The sequence below is a fragment of the Cynocephalus volans genome, chromosome 18 (genome assembly GCF_027409185.1).
Source record: "Cynocephalus volans isolate mCynVol1 chromosome 18, mCynVol1.pri, whole genome shotgun sequence".
Taxonomy (NCBI): domain Eukaryota; kingdom Metazoa; phylum Chordata; class Mammalia; order Dermoptera; family Cynocephalidae; genus Cynocephalus; species Cynocephalus volans.
This window is the reverse complement of record NC_084477.1, coordinates 14,067,388-14,090,073: the sequence shown is the minus strand read 5'-3', so window position 1 is coordinate 14,090,073 and position 22,686 is coordinate 14,067,388. Positions and strand designations below refer to the sequence as shown.

The 22,686-nt window shown below is 40.8% G+C and overlaps 1 protein-coding gene and 1 non-coding gene across 3 annotated transcripts in view; both read right to left on the bottom strand.

Moving 5' to 3' along the window:
- B3GALNT2 (beta-1,3-N-acetylgalactosaminyltransferase 2) overlaps nucleotides 1–22,686 on the bottom strand; it is a 51,018-nt gene that overhangs the window by 7,685 nt on the left and 20,647 nt on the right. The window contains exons 5-8 of one of the 2 annotated variants that reach the window (XM_063082679.1): nucleotides 19,767–19,862; nucleotides 6,822–6,932; nucleotides 4,352–4,430; nucleotides 916–1,099 (exon numbers count right to left, since the gene is read on the bottom strand). In XM_063082679.1, coding sequence (XP_062938749.1) covers nucleotides 916–1,099; nucleotides 4,352–4,430; nucleotides 6,822–6,932; nucleotides 19,767–19,862 — 470 coding nt within the window. The remainder of the gene's footprint in view (nucleotides 1–915; nucleotides 1,100–4,351; nucleotides 4,431–6,821; nucleotides 6,933–19,766; nucleotides 19,863–22,686) is intronic. The other variant, XM_063082680.1, reaches the window with a different exon arrangement.
- Nucleotides 21,671–21,776, bottom strand: LOC134366542 (U6 spliceosomal RNA). Its single transcript, XR_010022339.1, has one exon. It is a non-coding gene; the product is annotated as a U6 spliceosomal RNA (small nuclear RNA).

Genomic DNA, 22,686 nt, shown 5'->3' with positions numbered 1-22,686 from the left:
ACCCCTCAGGACCAGGAAACCATATCCATAGACCACTGATAACTTCCCACTCTGCCTAGGAAGAAAAAGGCCCCGGGCTTCACTGAGAAACAGGAGCCCACAGAAAAGGTTTTAAAAAAGAAAAGACAGATGTGAATAGCCATTACAGGGTTAGCCTAGACGGAGATACAGTTTGAAGACTTTAGTTCTGCAGGCAGGGCAGACCATGTGAGGACAACGAAAAGTAAATTGTGGGCTCCTAGAGCAACATTTTACGCACACACACACGCACGCACGCACACACACACACGACTATATGTATGTGAATAGTACTTTACATACATATGTAAAAAAATAGTTACTATTATTATATGTTGTTATTGTTACTATCATTACTGTTATAAAGGTAGGAATTACAACTAAGATCCAAGAAATGCTGGAGGGTTTGGGAAGTGCTGCGCATGATGGACTGGGCTGCTGAATTCCAGTGGGCCATCTGCAGAAGAATTTTGAAATCAGGCAAGTAAGTTTTTAAACAAGTAGAGAATGGAAACGTAAGGAGGCCACTCTGCTCAACAGCGTGTGGATCTGGAACCTGGGTCTGGGTGGGTGGGTGGTTACGAATGTACCTGCAAACAAACCGTTTCCAGACTCACTGGTTCTCATGTAATGCTGGCCTAAGACAGCCAAGGCCAGTGGGAATGACTCCAGGGGAGTCTGTTTCCACCTTGCTTGCTTTTGATACGTTAGTGTCATTCACACGGTGGACCTGCTGGCTGAGTGAGAAAGTGGCAGCATCTTAGATCAGTCTTCACAAGGAGTTCAGCAGTCCTAGGTATGTTTTTGTTTCTTTAACTCTCAGTTTGAAGTTGGGAAATTGTTTCTACTTCAAAAGAATAGCACAAGTTCCAGCCGCCCAAGCCTCTGACAACCTACCATCTATAGAAGTTCAATAGTTTTGCAGGAACATTTCGGTAAGTGTCAACCACATCCACAAAGACAATGTCGCCGTAGATGCTGCTTTCCTCCCTCAGGAGGGCATCTTCCTCACGGAGATTACTGATGTGATCAACAAGTCTTCGAGGGCGAGAATGAAGGTTGTGTAAGAGAGTATCACCTTCTAAAAAGGAAAGACTGAGAGTCAGAGAAAGAGGCTACTGTAAACTTAAGACCCACAACTTTCCCAGGTAACCTAACAGAAGTAAGTGAGGAACTCTAGCAGGGACACGGGGACTCTCACACATAGCTGAGGCCGGGACAAGCAGACACACCCGCTTTGGAGAGCAATCAGGCAACATCTAGTTAGGCTGCAGATGTGCACAGCTTCTGGCTCAGCTAAGTCCACCTGCAGGAATATCCATCCCTGGAGATTTCATTTTACATGGTCATAAGGATACTCATTGCAGTGTTGTTTGTAATAGTGAAAAAAAAAAAAAAAAAATGAAACCATCCTAACGGTCCACTGATAGAGAAAAATAGCTCAATTGTGATGTATTCACATAATGAAATACAGCAGTTAAAAAAATTAACCTGATTTTGCACGTCAAAAGGAATGGCACTAAGAAGTAATGTTGAGTGAAAATTTCTAAACGATATACACAATATGAAGCCATAGATATCAATTATAAACTACTCAAAACTATGTGATGTGTAAACACGTGGTAGTCAGCAGAAAAGAAAGAGTGGGAAGAAAACGCACTAACTTTAGGACGATGGGGTCCCTGAGTGAAATGGGCTAGGGAGAACTGCAAGGGACAGGGTTTCAACTGTACCTGTGATGTTCTATTTCTTTTTTTTTTATGCCGACTCTCTTTTTTAAGATTATCAGATCTCAGGGCTCAGCAAAGAAACCTTGTGAAAGCAGAGCCTTAGATGGGAGGAGACAAAGCTGGGTTTGTATTTAAGTGGCACCATCAGTTCTCAAATATTCATGTTCATGAAAGAAAAAAAAAATGATGCATAGTACAAAAAACTGAAGATAATCAAAGCTTCTCTCCATTAGAGTGAATAACTTGGGGTATGACAATTTTAAGAAACTGGTGAGGAGGGTAAACCTCAGCCAATTGATTGTGGGACCTTGCATCTGAGATGTAATGTTCTATTTCTAAGAAAAAAAAAAAGGAAGAAAATATGACAAAATGTAAACATTTGTTAATTCTGAGAAATGGGTACCTGGGTGTTTCTTATAGTACTCTCTATTTTTTGAGTATTTATGATATTTCATAATAAAAGTAGTCACTAATATGCTTGAAAGACATTTTATTTGCCACCTCACAAGTTAACGAGTCACTTGTCACATGTGTACAGGAACTGTCCCCAGATCCTATGGATTTAAGGCAGCAGTTCTTTCACTAGGGCAGGGTAAGTCAGGATTTTTTCAAATGTTTCAATTGAATTGAAGAAAATTTCTGAAAAATAAAAAAAGTGAGCTGCTGAAGGCTGGGGAAAGGAAATGAAAAAGTAATTTAACGGTCTACTCTTGTCACTGCGGTGGAAAGGATGGGGTGGGGCCTGAGGACCTATATTTGACTTCTGCCTCTGCCATTATCTTTGAGATACTGGACAAGTAATAGCATCTCTGGGCTGCAGCATTCTCATCTGTAAGAGGAGGAGCTGGACTAAACCGGTGGTTCTTAGAAATGCTACCTGAAATACAGATTCCTGGGCCCTAGGTCTAAAGATTCAGTAGGCCTAGGGTGGGGCCCAGGAATTTTGTGTGTGTGTGTGTGTGTGTGTGTGTAGCTGGCTGGTATGGGAATCTGTGTTTTTAAGCGACACTTCTGTGACTGATGCAAGTGGACTGTAGACAACCCCAGATCACTCTTTGAGAAACACAGGCCTAAATGACCTATGGTCCCTTTTGACTCTTACATTCTATTGTAACATCCTCTCATGTTAAGGATAAGGATAGATATATACAATTTAACAGTTGAAGAAAATTGAAAGTGTTATAAAATTGCAGCAACAGGAAAATGGCTGGTAACAGATGAGAGCAAAAATTAAATATAAGCCTTTCAGACTAATAAATTACACATTTTATCTTATTCCGCATCCATAGTGGATTGAATTATGTCCCCCCAGAACTCACTGGAGCATGAACTGTGCCAAGTTTTATGTATTAGAAACTTAGTCCCCACTGTGACTGTGAAGAGGGTGGGAAATCCTACTGTGGTAGCCAAGGGGTGGAGCCTTGAAGAGGTGACTGGATTGTAAGATCGTGCAGTAGGGAATGGACTAAAAATGGTGGTCATGGGCATGGTTCTGAGGGCTTTAAAAGGACAGTGCATGAGGAACTGTCTCTCACTGCTTCCACCATCCTGCAATGTGAGACCCCTGGGTTGCTGTCACCCCCACCAGATGGACTTTGGACTTCCCAGCCTCAGAAACTGTAAGCAATAAATTTCGTTTTCTTTATAAATCACCCAGTTTCAGGTATTCTATTATAGCAGCACAAACAGGGACTGATACAGTATCTATCTGAAAAATGAGTATAAATTAATAGGTCACTCTTGCCACTTCTATTCAACACTACCCTGTACATTCTAGCTGGACAAAAAGAAAAAGAAATAAAAGGCATCCAGATTGGAAAGGAAGCAGCAAAACTATCTCTATTCATAGCTGACATGATTTTACATACAGAAAATCTTAAGGCACTTACAAAACTATTAACTAAACAATGAGTTCAGCAAGGTTGCAGCACACAAGATCAACATACAAAAATCAATCGTATTTCTATACAGTAGCAATGAACAATCTGGAAATAAAATTTAAAAAACAATCTTACTTACAATAATAGCATCGAAAACAATGAATATTTAAGAATAAATTTAACAAAAGAAGTGTAAGAGATGTATAATGAAAACCACAAACATGACTGACAGAAATTCAGTAAGACCTAAATAAACAGAGACCTCCCAGGTCATGGACTGGAGACTTAGCGCTGTTAGCACGGCAATATTCCCCAGACTGAATGCAAGTAATCCCTTCAAAATTCCCAGCTGGTTTTTTTTTTGCAGAAATTGACAAGCTGATCCTAAAATTCATATGAAAATGCAAGAGACCCAGAATAGTAAAAACAAGCTTGAAAAAGAACAAAGTTGAAGGATTCACACTTCCCATTTCAAATCTTACTACAAAGCTATGTAACCAAGTCAATGCATAAGGATAGCCAGATAGACCAGTGGAATAGAACTGAGAGTCCAGAAATAAATCCTTACATTTACAGTCACTGATTTCCAACAAATGGTGCCAGTATGTGAATTTTTCTCAATAAAGTTTTTTTTTTTTTTAAATGACAAAAACATCACCTTTTATGTCAACGTATAAAGATTAGGAATATGAATTCAGCATGCCTTTCGACTAGCCAACTTACCCTGAATAGTATAAATAAAACCACCTGCAACTCCCTCCACACCTTCCATGAATTCGTGAGGCAATGCCCCGTCCCCGGCCTGAAAGGAATGAAAGCAGAAGTGCGGAATGTTTCATTACTGAAAATAAGTTTATTGTATTTTAAAGCTGATTTGACAAAATTCATAATATGATTCTAGTGCATCAGATAAATCCATCTAAGACGTGAGTGCGCTAGAGACTTACAATATCAGGATGACACACAGCAGTCTACCGCTTTTGTTATCTACGATATTAAAGATCTGGTATGCTCAGTCCATACAGTGTTCAGAATTTCAGTTCACACAGAATCCTGTGTTCTTGAACTTGATACCATAATGGTACAAAACCAATTTATTTTACTTCCCAACCCTACCGCTTTTTAAAAAATTATTACTACCTTTGATTTTTCTGGAGATTGAAAATTCTCATGAATTCAAACACATCTCGGCACGTTTTAAAATTAAGTGACTATGCAGAGAAAAGCTCCTCTAAATCAACGGTCTGGCCCACACAGTTCAGATAGAACCCTATTGATTAGTTCTATTAAAAGGCTGTATATATATATATATATTTTTTTTTTTTAACTGTATATTCTATATCATTTTGGCTTGTTTAGAACTTGATAGTACTTTTGGCTTATTAACCTCTCTCTAAAAAGTCACAGCTTGACTTTTAATTCAGCTTTAAAAATTTTCTGACATCATCATTGCTGGCAAGGGAGCGAGACTTAGTAAAAACTCTCAGTTCTATGCATTTATGGTGAAAACCTTCATTTGCACATGAGGTTTCTAAGAACAGGCTACTAAGTTGGCTGACTTTTTAAAGCCAGCTAAGTGTTTAAGCTATCCTTAGCCCTCTAAAGCTATTTTACCCCCAAAGCAGATCATTTGAGTCTTTACATTTGAACCTAATCCTCAATTCAGAAGTAAACTTATTTCCTCTACTGTAACCAACTCAAATACTATAGAATTTTGGCACATTCTAGATATTTTTAAGTTTCATAAATAGAAAAGGAGATTTAAAAAATGGAAAACGAGGCAAGATATTAAAGGCATTTGCCTTGAAAATAAGGAAAGAAAAAAACTATAATTAAATTCCATAAAACTTTCCCTCTTAAATAAAGTACTTTTCATAATAAGGGATGAAATCCTAAATCCTAAACACGGCCTACAAGTCTGAGTGTGTAATTACATACGAATTTGTGAGCCTATTTGTTTAATGTCTTTCCTCCTCGCTGGACCATAAGTTCCAGTGTGGGTCAGTGAATGGGCTTATTCTGCCTGTCACTGTGTCAGGTATGCAGTAAGTGCTTTTTGAAAGCATAATAACATATCACATGATATTTATTTCAAACTTGGGAATTAATTCATGTGAACAGGTTAATATTTCCTGAAATCACTAAGCTTGTGAATTTAAATGCCAAGTACGTTCCTAATCGTTAGACCAGAGCAGCAGGGAGAATGAAAGAGTGTCTGTGACATCCCCCACACACCGCCAGCTTACCAAAGCTCACCACTTAAGCCTTCCCACACCATCTTTATTATCCTACGTTTACTCTGAGAAATTTACCTGTCAAACTGTTTTAAATTTGAAGCAAATGTGAATAAATGAAAAATACAAGAGTCAGAAATACCTGAGTTGCTTTAGCAACATAAACGAAAGCAAGTACTCCATCTTATTTTCTGATATGAGTGTATATAAATATATACATATATACACACACATATAAATATATATATATATATATATATATATATAAATTTTTTTTTGGTGGGTAGCTGGTAACAGGGATTGAAACCCAGACCTTGGGGCCGAGCCTGTGGCGCACTCGGGAGGGTGCTGCGCTGGGAGCGCGGCGACGCTCCCAGCAGCCGCGGGTTCGGATCCTATATAGGAATGGCCGGTACACTCACTGGCTGAGTGCCGGTCACGAAAAAGAAAGAAAAAAAAAAAGAAACCCAGACCTTGGTGTTGTCAACATCATGCTCTAACCAACTGAGCTAACCAATCAACCTCTGATATTTTTATCTCTAATATTTTAACTACTAACATTTTACTATCAGGTGAGATAGTGAATATTATGAATGTTGAGCAAGTATTCTTTTTATTTTTTTTTTTGGTGGCTGGCCTGTTTGGGGATGAGCAAGTATTCTTAAAGAATGCTTACCTTAAAAATTATTGAGAAACAAAATATCACACTTTAATAATGCACCAGTCGTAAGGCAAAACTGTATATTCACTAACAGAATTACAGAACCACACAGAACATTTGTATTTCATCTTTACTACGGTGACAACATTTTCTACTACGTATGTTCTAAAACAGACAATCAGTGCTCCATACAGCCTGGGCTGGTATAAAAGTAAATTTTAAAACACTTTTATGTATTAAAAAAGAAAAAAAAGCTAAAGCATGTTACCAAACAACCTAAGAACAAAGGGTGACTTACTGTAATGACTCTGAGAACTCCCCCTCCGTCATTCACTGTCACTCTGTGAAGATTTCTTGACACAAGGCCGTGGAGGTCTTGGCTCTCCCACACGATTGTACCTTCAAAGCTCTTTTGTAGAAAGATGAATACTGAGTCAATTTCTTTAACTGTTGTCATTTAGGTTTTAAGTAAGTTTTTAGGTAAGACTTTAGAGAAAAGTTTATTTTTTTGTAAGACACATCAATTAAAGTTTTTATCCCACACTCTAACACACCAGTGTTAACATTTTGGTGTATATCCTTGGTCATTTTTTCCATGAGCACATAGAAAACAACTACAAAGAGTACACAGACAATTTTGCGTGCTGCTATGTGTCATTTCCCATCGCACTGAAAGCATTTCCTCACGTTGCTACAGCTGTTACGACCACTCCTTTCCACGTGTGTGTAAGACGCCGTTGGGCGGATGCATCCTGATTTAATCAAACACTTCCCTGCTGCCAGACCTTTGGTTGCTACCAAATACCTACTAAACTAACGTAGTCGTGCTGTGGTGCAAATGTTTATTTTACCCCAGTACTTTGTTTTTTATTTAAAATAAATTCCCAGAGGTAAAATTACTGGGACAAGAGATATTTTTTGTGGATTTTGGTACACATTGCCAAACTGCTTCTCAAAAGCAATTTTTACTAATTTATATGGTCATTAGCAATTTATGAGAAGGCACTGAACTCTACCTAGTATGGGATATTAGTAAAAGAAAAGAAGTGTAAGTAATTTAGATTTAAAAAAATGATTCCTTGTTTAGTTGCATTTCTGACTCCTAGTGATGTTTATGAACTGTACATTCTCTTCTGAGAACTGCCCTGTCGTGCTTTTTGCCATTTAGCTACTGAATTTTCTATTTTTCTTATTAATCTCTGTGGACTTTTTATAGAGTAATTATCTTAATCCTGTGCATATTTTATGTGCTAAGAATTTTTTTTTCCAGAATTGCCACTTATTACATTTTTTTAAAATTCAAAAGTCCATAAACTTTACCTTTTCAAATCTGACAAGCTTTGTGATAACTACTATTAAATTCTGAGCCTAAAAAGTCACACTTCCTGCCCCAAGGTTTGGTGAACATTTTAATCCTAACGTCCTTTAATTTCTCTGTGGTCCCCATTTTTCGTTCTGTGCACAGCTGGCTCCTGAGCACTGCTCGGTCTCAGCTCCACTGTCACCTCCTCGGAGGGGCTTTCCCAGAGATCCAACAGAAGGTGCCAGCTCCAGTTTCTATCACATCAGCCTGTTTTCCTTTCTTACTACCACTTATCACTGATATTTGTTTATTTTTCTACTGTCAAACTAACTGCCTCCACTAGAATGCAGGAACCATGACGGCAGCATTATAAGGAGACTGAATGTGTCTGATAAGCTAAGTCAGTGATTTGCAAACTTTTTTTAAGGAAGAACTTTTCTTCTCCACATAAACAGACAAAAACACTGCAAGAGTCCAGATTCCTCAGGCAGCTTGTCCCTTTCTATTCAGCTAACGTATCCTTAATCTTTCTCCATGAAGCTCCTGATCACCGTGTGGAACCCTAGGGTTCCTCCAGCAGATCCTGCAGACACGCCTTCAGCTGTGTCACCATTTCCTAATCTTTAAAATAACGATACCTACCTTAAAGGCCTGTTTTAAAGATCAGTGATAGTGTATACAGTGCAGTGTCTTTGCTCAGCAAAAGAGTAGCTTCGTTCCCACTAGAAGGCACACAGAAAGTGAACCACCCCTCCAAGGGATTCCCATTTTCTTATCATCGAAATAAGTGTTGATTGTTTCTATACTTTAAACCTCTGTGGCCTTAACTCTCTATTAAGCTTGAGGTCAATCTGAATTTGGTAAGAACAAAAACGTTCTCATTAATAGATATATATACACAGAAGAAAGAAAAAAGACTAGGAAGAAATATACCAAATAAACTGGGCAATAGATGGGTGACATCATATTCTTTAAACATTTCTATATTTTTGTCAAATTTTCAACAGTGAACATGTACTATTTTCATACTTTTACAACAAGAAAAAAATTTTAACCAAGTATATATGTACAATTAAGTAAATTTAGGGTCAATCTTCTTCCATACATGAGCCATTGTTTAAGCTTTTGAGTGTCCACTATTTACCAGGCTGTGGGTTATGTGTTTGAAGATTAAAAAAAAAAAAAAAAAAAAGGAACAGCCCATATCTTTAAACAACCATCACGTACCATGACAGGCTCAACAATGAAGGAGTCATTCTACTTGGGAGGCTCAGCCAGAACTTCAGATGACCGTGAGAACTGGGCTAAGTCTTGAAGGAGTCTGAGTCAGAAAAGCAGAAGGCAACAGCACAGCATACTCAGGAAAACGTCAAGTACTTTAGCATTACTGAAACACGAGGCCAAGCTAGGATGGAGGTCAGCTAGCCTGTCCATCACCTTGAAGGCAGTGGGGAAGACTGAAGGTTGCAAGCACAAGAGTGACACAATCGTATCTACAGTTTGAGAACAGTCACTCCAATCGTAGAGTGGCAACAGGAGAGAAAAGGTTGGCAGAGAGAGTGGTAATCAGGCTATTATAAAAGTGCAGGTGAAACCCGAGGTCAAGGGTTCGGATCCCTGTACTGGCCAGCCGCCAAAAAACCCCACGAAAATCCAGGTGAGAAAAAGCAAGCACACATTGAAGGCAGAGTCTGGATATCAGAGATACCTAAGGAAGTTGAGAAACTGAGACTGTTCTCTGGGTTAAACTAATTAAATCCTTATGCAAGAGGAAATAATGTTTCTAATAACCGAGAAGAGTTATAAAATTGAAGCTTAATTAGTAAAATCAATACCTTAAAAACAATGTATCAACTGACCATTATAAAAAAGCTGGGTTAAGAGAAATTTTTGGCAAAGTAGCAATGTCTAGGAGAAAGATGCAAAAATTGGAAGATATAAAGCATTCTGGTCACATCCTACCTGGATGAAATAGTGCTCTAAACACTTAAGACCTTCCACTGTTGTAACCAAGTTCAATCAATCACTGTTCAGAAGAACTTTTTAGGTACCTAGACACACCACGAAGGAGGTTCCTTTGATAGAGGTCATGAGCATTCAAATCACTCTAAGGAGCCAACACCATTAAAGATAAATGAATCATTGATTTTTTTGTGTGAATATATATGTTGTCATTCAGTGAAAATTTGATAATCTCTAAGTGAATTAACTGGAGGGTGTTAGGACCTGTAAGCTAACACTTCCCCTAGATCCCTGACCACGAGAGGCTGCTCTAGTTAACCATGTGTCTTTCTCCTGGCAACAACCACCTCTTGCCCTCAGTATCTTTACTTCCTCCTAAAACTTTAATAAATAGTGATAAAGTTTGGAAGAACTGATGCCAAATTTGTTTAGGAGAAAGAATTGCTAGGACTTGGTGAGTGCCTGGGTATTAGAGTTGAGGATAAATCCCACTACTCTGGTTTAGGTGACCGAGAAAAAGGAGATACCACTGTGGTAAGAATGAAAATACAGGTGATAAGAATGGGTGGGGTGGAGATGACATTACCATAGAATGTCCAGGGGACATTCGAGGGGATGTTCAGAAGGCACTTAGAAGCATGTCTGCAGTTCACAAGAGAAGTGTAGGCTGTAATGACAAATGTAACCAGCCATGGGCACATAGGTGGTAAGAGATGGAACTGCGTGGGAAGACCGAGTCAAATAAAACAGAAGATTAGGTATCAAACCCTAATGGTTAACATTGAAGAGGAAAGCAAAAGAGATAATGAACCACACCAAAAGTAAAAACTATAGTGCGCAAATAAAAATCCCTGACCTTGAAACGACAAATCTAGAAGACAGGACAAAACAAGTAATTCTCAGTCCTGTTCATGCAACTGATACTTGGCATTTGACTTGTTATTTCAAAGTGGCTCCTTCCCAGCACCCAATTCCATCGTTTGTGACTGGGCCAGGATAAAACAATGTCAACAATGTTGATGAAATTGAGTAACTGCCAGAAAAATTCATTAGCCCCCGCAAAACGATTTATCCAAAGAAGCTACATAACCCACGAGTTGGTATTATGCAAGGGAGGAGCGGTGTCTTTTCCCTGTCTCCTGTTCCATGTCATAGCTGAATCTATTCCTCACCTCTTCTCTTACATGCCTACTTTCTATTCTCTAATGGAAGGTAATCATAAAGCCAGGAATCCATTAAGATGCAAAACAACTTGTTTATGACCATTTCCTGCTAAGTTCATAAAACCAAAATAAAAGTTAAGAAAAAACAGCATGGTATCAGTTGGAAAAATGAGACATCATAATTTTCTCACCCACAACATAGGCAAGCTATCTGCAACCCCCTTTCCATGTTAATTCTTTTGTGTTATACTTCTAATTTCTCATTCAAACCAACAGAGCAGCTTGAGTATACACAGTACCTTTTGTGCCTGTAAAATATTAACAACTTCTGTACTGGAGAAATGACTATATCTAAAGAATTTCAACTTTCATAAAAAATTAGTATTTATGTGTCCACAATGCCAACAAAAATGTCTCTAGTAACTCAGCTGAACAAAAATAGTCTGCTTTTTATTGAAATTACTTTCAGGTTTCAATTGCACTGCAATGAAAATATGAAACTAGAGAAATAAATATGTTAAGAGAAACACACAGCAGTCTTCACTTAACCCTGCGAACCCAATGAGATTTACAGTTTAGTAAGCCTTACAATGAAAACATGACAAGAGGTCCACTTACTTGACAAGCTATACTGCTGACCATCAGGTGTGGAGAAATTAGATGATGAACAAATACCTACTTCCCCTCTCAAGTGCTTTTCTTTTCTTCTGCTCTTTGCTGATGATATGCATGCAAACCAACACTATCATTTTTCTGAGCTAGTCAGTTCAATCAGATATGGTGCAGCAAAAAAGAATATCTTTGTAAAATTATATACATTTTAAACAAAAATAGGATTTTGGGCACAGCAGTCCGCCTTTACCTGAGGGACATTCCAAGACCCCCAGAGGAAGCCTGAAACCGCAGATTACCAAACCCTATACACGCATGAATTTCTTTTTCCTTCACAATGTCACGGGTAGCAGATTTGTTCTTATTGTACATCTGAGTGACCTCAGCATATGATTTTTTTCTTTCCTTATTAAGATGATAAATTTCACCTTTTCACTTAAAGGCAGCAAGCACTCTGTGTCTTTTTGGCATATCTGAATTGCCAGCATCACTACTCTTGTGCTTTGAGGCCATTATTAAGTTAAATAAGGGTCACTTGAACACAAGCACTGAGACAGCACAACAGCTGATCTGATACCTGAGATGGCTGCTAGGTGCCTAAGGGGTGGGTAAGGTATACAGTGTGGATCCACTGGACAAAGGGAGGATTCTCGTCCCAGGCCCAACAGTGCAAGCTCTCATCACACTACTCAGAAAGGTGCACAATTTAAAACTTACGAATTGCTCATTTATGGAATTTTCCATTTAATATTTTCAGACCACAACTGACTGCAAATGAAACCACAGAAAGCAAACCCGCAGATAAGGGGGGACGACTGTAACAGTAAAGAACATCTATTTAATTTTTAAAAGTTTATTTTTTCTTTTTACAAAGCTAATACAGGCTGAACATTCCTAAACGAAAATTCAAAATCTGAAATGTTCCAATATCTGACACTTTTTCAATGCTGACATGATACTCAAAGGAAATACTCACTGGAGCATTCAGACTTGGGACGCTCAACTGGTTAAAGTATCTGCAAATATTCTAAAATCTGAAAAAAATCTGAAACACTTCTGGTCCCAGGCATTTCAGATAAGGGATACTCATCCTGCATATATTTATTATAGAACATTTAGAAAATACTCAAAAAAAAAAAAAAAAAAAAGAAAGAAAAGAAAATCATCCATAATCCTACCCCAGCAAGTGTGCCACTATTAAATAATGGCTTGTTTCTGAAAGAAACAATATTACTCAAAAGCTATAAAAAAAAAAAGTCTCAAAGCTTAAAGGGAAACGAAGGTAACAAAGCTATAGTCACTAAAAGTCTTAATAAGTGAAATGGCTACTCCCTGTTTTGGCTGGGTACTGCCCATCACTACCACCCACTGCTAGATATACCATCCTGAACACCAGCAAGGAAGGTTAACTCCTCTCCCCCAAACCCATTTTATTTATTAGCTTAAGTTTATTTTTTTATTGAATCAAAATTGATATTTTGGGGGTTCAACATTGAGATATGTTGATCAAATCAATATTACTAGTATATATATTGTTACAAATTGTAATTATTCTTTATGCCCCTTGTCCAATCTCACCCCATCCCCCTTTCCCTCCCACCTCCCACCACTGAGAACCCTAGATCTCTTCTCTCCTTCTGAAAGAATAATGGTTACTCTGTTGATGTGTTGCCTAGATGATCTGTCCAATGCTGAGAGGCATGTTCAGGTCCATCAATATTATCATAGAGCAGATGCTTCTCCTGTCATTCTGGAATGGGCTTTGTGGAGAGAGACAACCTCTTCTTCTATCTCTGCAGGTGACTCTCCTTGTGTCAATGCACTCCAGTGGTTGGTGGACCATCTGTGTGGTGGTTGTGGCTTCTAGCCACTTTCGTGGCAGCCATGGTTATTGTAGTGGCTGTGGAGGGCCACCCACATGGAGACGTTTTTGGCATACTCCTTGAAACAGACAATGTGCCTGGGTGTGGGGTATGTCTGGTCCCTGGCTCCAGCCTTGGGACCCCGGGCAGGCCCTGAGGCACTGGCGTGTTGTGTCTGGTTGTGGGAGGGGGATACGGTCCCCTTCTCCATGACTCGGGTCCCCAGGTGGGCCTGGAGGCACTGGTGTGGTGTGCCAGGTTGTGGGAGGGGGGTCTGGTCCTCAGCTCCATACCTTGGGTCCCCAGGTGGGCCCCAAGGTGCTGGCATGGTGTGCCTGGTTGTGGGAGGGGGTCTGCTCCTCAGCTCCATACCTTGGGTCCCCAGGTGGGCCCCAAGGCGCTGGCATGGTGTGCCTGGTTGTGAGAGAGGAGTCTGGTCCCTTTCTCCATACCTTGGGTCCCTAGGGGGGCCCGAAGGTGCTGGTGCAGTGTGCCTATTTGTGGGAGGGCGGTCGGTCCCCGGCTCCATACTTCAGGTCACCGGGCAGGCCCTGAGGCCCTGGTGGGGTGTGCCTGGTTGTGGGGCAGGGGGTCTGCTCCCTGGCTCCAAGCCTCCAGTTCCCAGGCAGGCCCCAAGGTGCTGGTGGTGTGCCTGCGCCAGAACTAATTTTTTGTCCTTTGCTTCTAAAATGGGGGAACTTCCTGTGGGGACCAGTACCTGAGCTGTGTAGTTGAGCTAAATTGCTGCTTTGCTGCTGATTCCCTAGGGAAGGCTTTTTGTGCAGCTCAGGGTTTAATGGCTGACTTTATAGATACTTCTGGCTCTCCAGAGACTGGGTGCACCTGGGTTGTATAGAAACTCTGATGTGGGCCTGAATCTTTTTATCAAACTGTACCCCATGCAATTCTGCATTCCCAACCAGTCTCCTCTGAGTGGTCCTGTGTTGACTGGGGGGTGGATCGGCTGTCCTTGCTGTGTCCCAGTGTTCTCCTGTCTCCTCCACCACCTGTGCTCCAAACACTTCCCATTGCACAGGCCCTTGTGATGACTCTCCGGCCTCTGAATGGCTCCCTTTTTCCAGTTGTTCTGGCTCCTCGCTCCTGCATGGGTCCATGGGAACCCTATTAGTGATCTTGTTGTTCTGGAGGCCACCAAGGCCCCCTTCTCCCCTGCTGTCTCCAAGTAACTTCATCTGGAGGGCACAGCTGTGGCTTCTGCTGGCTCCTGCTCCGTGCTCTCAGCAGCTCCAGACTTAAAGTGGCCACAGCATGAAACGCTCTGAGCATTTTTTCTTTCTCTCATTGTGGTTTCTCCCACCTTCATGCACTCTGTAGGTCTCTCCTCCTCTTCCCCTGAGCTCCAGTGGCCCCATCTTGGCTAATGCTACCTTTTTATAGTTGTAAATTGGTTGACTTGTGGGAGAGAGTGATGCTGGGAACCATCTATTCTGCCATCTTGACCGGAACCTCCCCATTTTTATTTTGAAACACTTCAAACCTACAGAGAAGCTGAGGTCACCATCCAAATCCCCAACCCACACCAACTGTTCACATTTTGCACATCTGCTCTCTCTCTCTTCACACAAACGTTTTTTGCTGCTGAAATCACTTGAAAGTAAAATGCAGATGTCATGGCGTTTCACCTTTAAATACCTCAACATGTATTTCCTGAGAACAAGGACATTCTAGAGAAAGTAACTTTTTTTAATGGACCAATCAAATTTGGTAATTCTTTCTATAAGACTGACCCAGTAATAGAGCAGTCTCTGCAAAACTGATTAGCCTGAAGCAGTAAAGTTTATTTTCTTCCTCTCGGCCCCACACTATTCCTCCTGAACAGATTCTCAGCCTCAGCACCACTGGCACTTTGGGACAGGTGAGTCTTTGCTGTGGGAGGCTGTCCCACGCACTGCAAGGTGTTTAGCAGCATCCCTGTCCCTCCACCTACTAGATGCCAGCCCACACCCAGCTGGACCAACTGACAGTGTCTCCAGACATTGCTAAATGTCCCCTGGGGGCAAATTACCCCTGGTAAAGAAACACTGTTTTGTTTTTGTTTTTGTTTTTAAAAACATTCTATTTAATGACATATGGGTCCAAGAAGAAATTAAACAGGAAATCAAAAAAATTTTTGAAACTAATGAAAATGATGACACATCATACCAAAACCTGTGGGATACCGCAAAAGCAGTTTTAAGGGTGAAATCTATTGCATTAAATGCTTACTTCAGAAGAATGAAATGATCGCAAATAAATAACAACACTTCACTTTAAAGATCTAGAAAAACAAGTACAGTCCAAACCTAAAGTTAGTATACAGAAAGAAATAATTAAGATCAGAGCAGAACTAAATGAAATAGAAATACGAAAAACAATACAAAAGATCAATGAAAGAAAAAGTTGGTTCTTTAAAAAGATTAATAAAATTGACAAACCTTTAGCAAGACTAAGAGAGAAGACCCAATTAACAAAAATTAGAAACAAAAGAGGTGATATTACAACTGACACCTCAGAAATACAAAGAATCACTAGAGACTACTATAAACACCCATGTTTTAGTCCGTTTTGTGTTGCTATAACAGAAATACCTGAGACTGGGTAATTTATAAAGGAAAAAGGTTTATTTGGCTCACGATTCTGGGATAGCTGCATCTGGCATGGGCCTCAGGCTGCTTCTACTCATGGTGGAAAGTGGCAGGCAGCCGGGGTGGGTACAAGCAGATCACACTGCCACATTGGAGATCAAATTTCCACATGAGTCTTGGAGGGGACAACACATCCAAACCCCATCATTATACCCCTGGCCCCCAAAACTCACGTCACTCTCACATACAAAATACAATCATTCTATCCCAACAGTCCCAAAAGGCTTAGCTTGTTCCAGCACCAACTTAAAAGTCCAAAGTCCAAAGTCTCCTCTGAGACCAAAAGCAAAAGTTCTTCCAGCTGTGAACCTGTAAAAGTCAAAACCAAATTTATCTACTGCCAAGAAACAATGGTGGAACAGGCACTGGGTATACATTCCCATTCCAAAAGGGAGGAATAGGCCAGAAGAAAGGAAAAATAGGTCCCAAACAAGTCTGAAACCCAGCAGGGCAGACATTATGTCTTAAAGCTCCAAAATAATGTTCTTTGACTCCAAGTCCTGCATCCTGGGCACAACTGGGCATCTGGAGCCCCAAAGCATCAGGTAGCCTTGTTCCCACAGCTCTACAAGCCCAGTGGGCCATGCTGGTGCCTGTGGCTTTTCCAGGCCTGTGTTGCATGTTACCAGTGGCCCTGCAGTTCCAGGGGTCCTGGCGGCAGCCCCGCTGCCTTGCCTCTACTAGACATTTCTCTGGTGGGGGCTCTCTGTGGGGGCTCTGACCCCACTTTTCTGCTTGGCATTGCTCTAGTAGATGACCTCTGTGGTGGCTCCGCCCCTGCGGCAGTTCTCTGCCTGGGTTTCCAGGCTTTTCCATACATCCTCTGGAATCTGGGTGGAGGCTGCCATGACTCCACTGCTCTCACGTCCTGCCGGCCTGCAGACTTAACACAATGTGGACGCCACCGAGGTTTCAGGCCTCTACTCTTCAGGGCTGCTGCATGAACCACACTTGGGGCCACTCCAGCCAGAGCAGCTGGGATACAGGGAGCAGGTTCCCGACAGCAGCTGTACCCCAGGTCTGTCCTCTGGGACAACTCAGTCCTTCTAGGTCTCAGGGGCACCCTTCCAGACTTCTCAAATGCCTTTAGGACATTTTTTCCATTGTCCTGGTTCTTAGCATCTGGCTGCCTCACCGCCAAGATAATGTCTTCAGTAACCAGTTTATCTGCTTCACCCTTGCATTGTTCTCCGGCTCTCTGCTTCTTTACTGCATGGCCAGGCTGCAAAGTTTCCAAATCTTTATGCTCTGCTTCCATTTTAAATTGTGGCTTTACATCATGCTTTTGCCGCCATAACTCAGAGTAGGCTGTTAGAAGTAGCCATGCAGTGTCCTCAGTGCTTTGCTGCTTAGAAATTTCTTTGGTCAAATGCCCTGGTTCACAACTCTTAAGTCTCACCTTCCACAAAATCCAAGGGCATGGACACAATGCAGCCAAATTCCTTGCTATGGTGTAGCAAGGGTGATCTTTTGTCCAATTCCCAATAAGTTCCTCATTCCTGTCTGAGACCTCATCATCCACATGGCCTTTACCATCCGCATTTCTATCAGCATTCTGCTCACCACTACATAAGTCTCTAAGGCATTCCAAACTTTCCCTTGTCTTTTTCTCTTCTTCTAAGTCCTCCAAACTCCTCCAACCTTTGCCCATTACCCAGTTCAAAAGCTGCATCCACATTTTCAAGTAGCTGTAAAGCAACACCCCACTCCTCAGTACCAATTTTCTGTTTTAGTCCGTTTTGTGTTGCTATAACAGAATACCTGAGACTGGGTAATTTATAAAGAACAGAGGTTTATCTGGCTTACGATTCTGGGACAGCTGCATCTAGCATGGGCCTCAGTCTGCTTCTACTCATGGTGGAAAGTGGCAGGCAGCCGGCGGGTACAAGCAGATCCCACGGCGAGAGGAAGCAAGGGGAGAAACACTGTTCTTAAAGCACAGGACCCCCCAGATCCAGACAAGGAGCAGCTGTAATAATGCCAGTGTGCAATTATTTAATGAATGAGTGCCATGTGGCAGCGTGTTCTAAGCAGTCTACACAAGTTAAGTCATTTGGCCCCCAGAATAACCCTCTGAACTGGGTAGTGCGGTGCCTCCATTGTACAGAGAAGGAAACGGGCACAGTGAAGTGAAGTGCCTTGCACAAGGTCACAGAGCCATTAAGGGGCAGAACAGGGATTCAAACTCGCCCGTGCGGCACCCACATGCACCCTCTCATACCTACTCACTCCCAGGCACTTCACTTCCTCTTTCCTGCACATACCAATCCTCATGAGTCTTTTGTGAACATCAGCCCTGTGACCCAGATCTTCCTGGACAGCACCTAAACACAGCACTAGCACTCCTGGTCTCCTCAGAATAATATTACTCTCCCTGTGAAAGTCACACGAGGTCTGAATTGGGTTTGGCCTGTGCCAGTTCCGAGCAGAAAGGGAGGCCTCTGTAGCTGACTCTGGCTCATCCCAAAGGAGCTTACCAGTGAGCTAATGTCAGGAAGCTGCTTACAGCAGTGAGTTAAGGAGGCCACTCCACAGCAGGGCCACTGCTCTCCCCACTGGAGTGACAGCTGCTTTAAGGGGAGGCAGACCCTACTGTGTCCTGATATAGCCCCGTGCTTGACACAGTAAGTTCTCAATGAATATTTTGAGTAGAGTACGTGAATAAACCAACCAAAGAACAGCTTCCTTCAAAAACTGTGACCCCACGCCTGGCCGGTGCTGCTTGGCTGAGCCGCTGCTCTTAATGAACAGGTAACTTTGATAGTGCACACCGTACTTGAAAAGAAGCTCATATATGGAATTACGAAGATAGCCTTTTTCCTAATACTGACAGATTGGAAATAAATTAATATCCAACTACAGAGTTAAATAAATGACAGTATTTCTATCGAATGTGATTCTATGTAGCCATTAAAAAATAACAATCGGCTCAGTTGGTTGGAGTGTGGTGTTGGTAACACCAAGGTCAAGGGTTTGGATCTCGGTTCCAGCCAGCTGAAAAAAAAGATTATCCAAGGGTTCAGATCCCCATACCAGCTAGCACCTCCCCACCCCACAAAAAGCATGCTGTGGCTGATGGATGAGTAATTTGTTCATGCCTGATTCATACTCTGCAACCATACTGTGGCTTAACTCCAGGACTGATGAGGGCACTTGGCAGGCAAAGTTCTCTCCAGCACATGTCTACTAAAGGCTGCATCTAGAGAGAACCAGAGGTAACAGGTATGTTCTCAGTTACCATCCACAATTGTTCATCCTTTGGACAAGTTTTATTTAATTTGGAAATGTAGCCCATCTCTCTGCCATTATTCTGTCTGCAGTGATTTTTTTTTTTTCATTCTTTAGATAAGTAAACTATTTGACTTACCCAAATGGTATCTGTGTCTGAGTCTTTCTATCAATACCTAACACAATTCTTTGTCACTAAAACAGTTGTGCAGTTCTCTACTAAATAAACTACGGCAATATGCAGTGCTTTTCAAAAAGTGTGGTTTTGGAACTCCTGAGGCATCACAAAGTTCTCTGGAGGAGTGTATACAGAGCGCTATGTTTTACTACACCCATAGCTGGTATCATCATCCCCCACTCTGGAGAGCTGCCCTGGGACAACAAACCATCAAGTGCTGTCCCTGAAAGCACGTACCAACTCCTATGAAGGACTGCATGGTACGATAGTCTTTTCATTGCACCCTGTACCTCTGGCAAGATGAACTGTTCCACAGGCTTGTACCAGAGCTTGTTCACCTGCACACCACAGCTGGGAGGACTAAAGCGAGCGACGAAAAGGGCCTCCTACAAATTGGGGGGAAAAACACAAAAAAGCAAGGAAAAAAGAAAAAAACCTTCATGTTATACATCACATACACAACAAGTTTTCAAACACCCTGTGTTTTGTTCAGCTAAACCCACAATGGCCCCAACATGGTTACTAACATTGTTCTACTGTGGTTTTGGCAACATTTGGGTCTTCTCGTGCAATCATGGTTATAAAATAAAGATATTTAAGATAATCAAAGTTGTCATAAAGTTCTCAAATACTAAACAAAATCCACATAACCTTAAAAAACACCCTACCTTGAAATGAAAAGCATTAAGGGAAGTGAGAGGTGTTGTTAAATTAAGTCAAAATATTGCAGCATTAAAACTCCTCCACAAAGGGTTAAGTATAAATGGAAAGAGCACAGATTTCTTTTTTTTTTTTTTTTTTTTTTTTTAAAGTGTAACTTTATTTTATTTTTTTTATTTATTTATTTTTTTTTCCGGTGACCGGCGCTCAGCCAGGGAGTGCACCGATCATCCTTATATAGGATCTGAACCCGCGGCGGCGGGAGCGTCGCCGCGCTGCTAGCGCAGCACGCTACCGAGTGCGCCACGGGCTCAGCCCAGAGCACAGATTTCTACAAGGAATGAAAACACTCAGGAATACCCCTTCAGAAAGAAGCTTCAGAAGAAAATACAAACACAACAAAGAAGAAAATATAAAAGAGGACTGATTCTCATTATGTCTATTGTTTTCTTTGGGCCCTCCCATTTCTTTTAAGCAAGAACATTTCCTTAGTCTTATGCCTACAAGAGTACTTCAAAAGTTCATGGAAAAACAGAATTAAAAGATAAATATGAATTTTCCCATGAACTTTTTGGAGACTCCTCATATTTTTTTACTGTAATAAAATACATATAACATAAGATTTGCCATTGTGACTATTTTTAAACATACATTCTGGAATTAGTCACATTCACAATGCTGTGTGACCACCACCCACCTCTATTTCCAAAACTTTTCATCATCCTAAACCTGAAACTCTGTAGCCATTAAGCAAGAACTTCCCTTTATTCCTTCCCTGTTTCTGGTACCCTCTAACCAACTTCTGCCTCTGAAATTTCTCCTCTGTTTCTTTTTTCTTAATTGACCCATGATAACTGTACATATTTATGGAGTATAATGTGATGTTTGGGCACTTTTATACAGTGTGCAATGATTATATCAGGTTAATTAGCGTATCCATCAACTCAGACATTTGTCACTTCTTTGTGTTGGGAACATTCAAAATCCTCTCTACTACTGAGGCCATCAGGAGTGGGAAAGTAGGAGAGGGAGGGGAGGTTAGCGAAAAATTGGTAAAGAGTCACAAAAAATAATTACATTGTATAATGATAAATATAGTAATTATACTGATTTGAGGATCATGTATTGCACACAGGTATTGATATTTAATGCTGTACTCCACATATATGTACAATCGTTGTTTCAATTAAAAAACAAAAACAAAAAACCCCACAAAATCCTCTCTGCTAGCTACCTGAAGTTATACAATAATTTGTTGTTGACTGTAATCTCCCTACAGAACGTCACAAAATTCTACAACACTCTGGAGGGAGTGCTACAATTCCATGTCCACCGACCACCCTCTCCGAACATCCTCGCCCTTCCCACCACTAATCTGTCGTCACTACTATTCTACTCTCCACTTCTAAAAGATCAACTTTTTTAGCTTTCCCACATGAGTGAGGACATGTGGCATTTCTCTTTCCATGCGTGGCTTATTCCACTTAACATAATTTTCTCTAATCTCATCCATGTTGTTGCAAATGGCAGAATTAAAAATATGGAACACATAACAAACTGGCGTGTCACCCTCGTGCAGGGCCAAGCTAATCTTCTGTGTGTCACTGCAGTTTTAGTGTATGTGCTGCCAAAGCGAGCATTGAAGTGCCCGCCTATTCTCACATACCTACTTACCCTAGGGAAGCTTCTGAGAAAGCTACTAAAACCACGCGGAGGATCAAAATTAAGAATGTTTCAGTGGATTGTATCTGTGTCTTTCACGAACACCAGTTTTAGCAATGCAGTGAAAATATTTTTTGCATTGTGACTACCCATGAACCCATTAGTGTCTACCTTAGACTAGTCCTTCCTTGAGGACAAGTATTATAACTCTTTCCTGGCTAAAAGTATGGTAACTAAATGTTAAATCAACATGATCAAAATATTGTACATCTGAACCAAATTACTTGATTTACAACTCAAACATTATAGTTTAAAAAAAGACTGACAATTAAACCATTAAGTATATCAGAAAATTCAAGACTGATCCTAATTTTTAGAAAAGGATAATAGTGCAATTCAGATTATTGCTATTTCAGTCATCTATTTGAGCTTCATTCAGTATCAGTGAAATCTTTTAACTCAATAATATATGAACTACTATAGTTCAGTAACGTGATACAGCTCTTTTCACTGTAATCACAATGGCTGGAATCAGCATATAAACTCTGCCCAAATCTATGGCTGCCTTGAACGTGAAATACACATTCAAGGCAGAACCCAAACAGCCCACCTAAGGCCAAAAGAACTAAATAAAGATTTTAGCTGCTGCCCATTGCAAGGGAGACAAAGTTTAGAATCTGTGTCCAGCCAATTTAATTGCTGTTAAAACAAACAAAAATATTCTTTGAGGAGTATAATAAGATTCAGAGTTCCTGCAATGAATTACTCACAATATCTAGAATACAATCCAAAGTTACTATAAACAGACAAGGTGTTTAAAGCTGTATAACTATGGCCAAGGCTGCAGAGAAAAATATGCCCAAAATGAATGAACACATAGGAAACCTT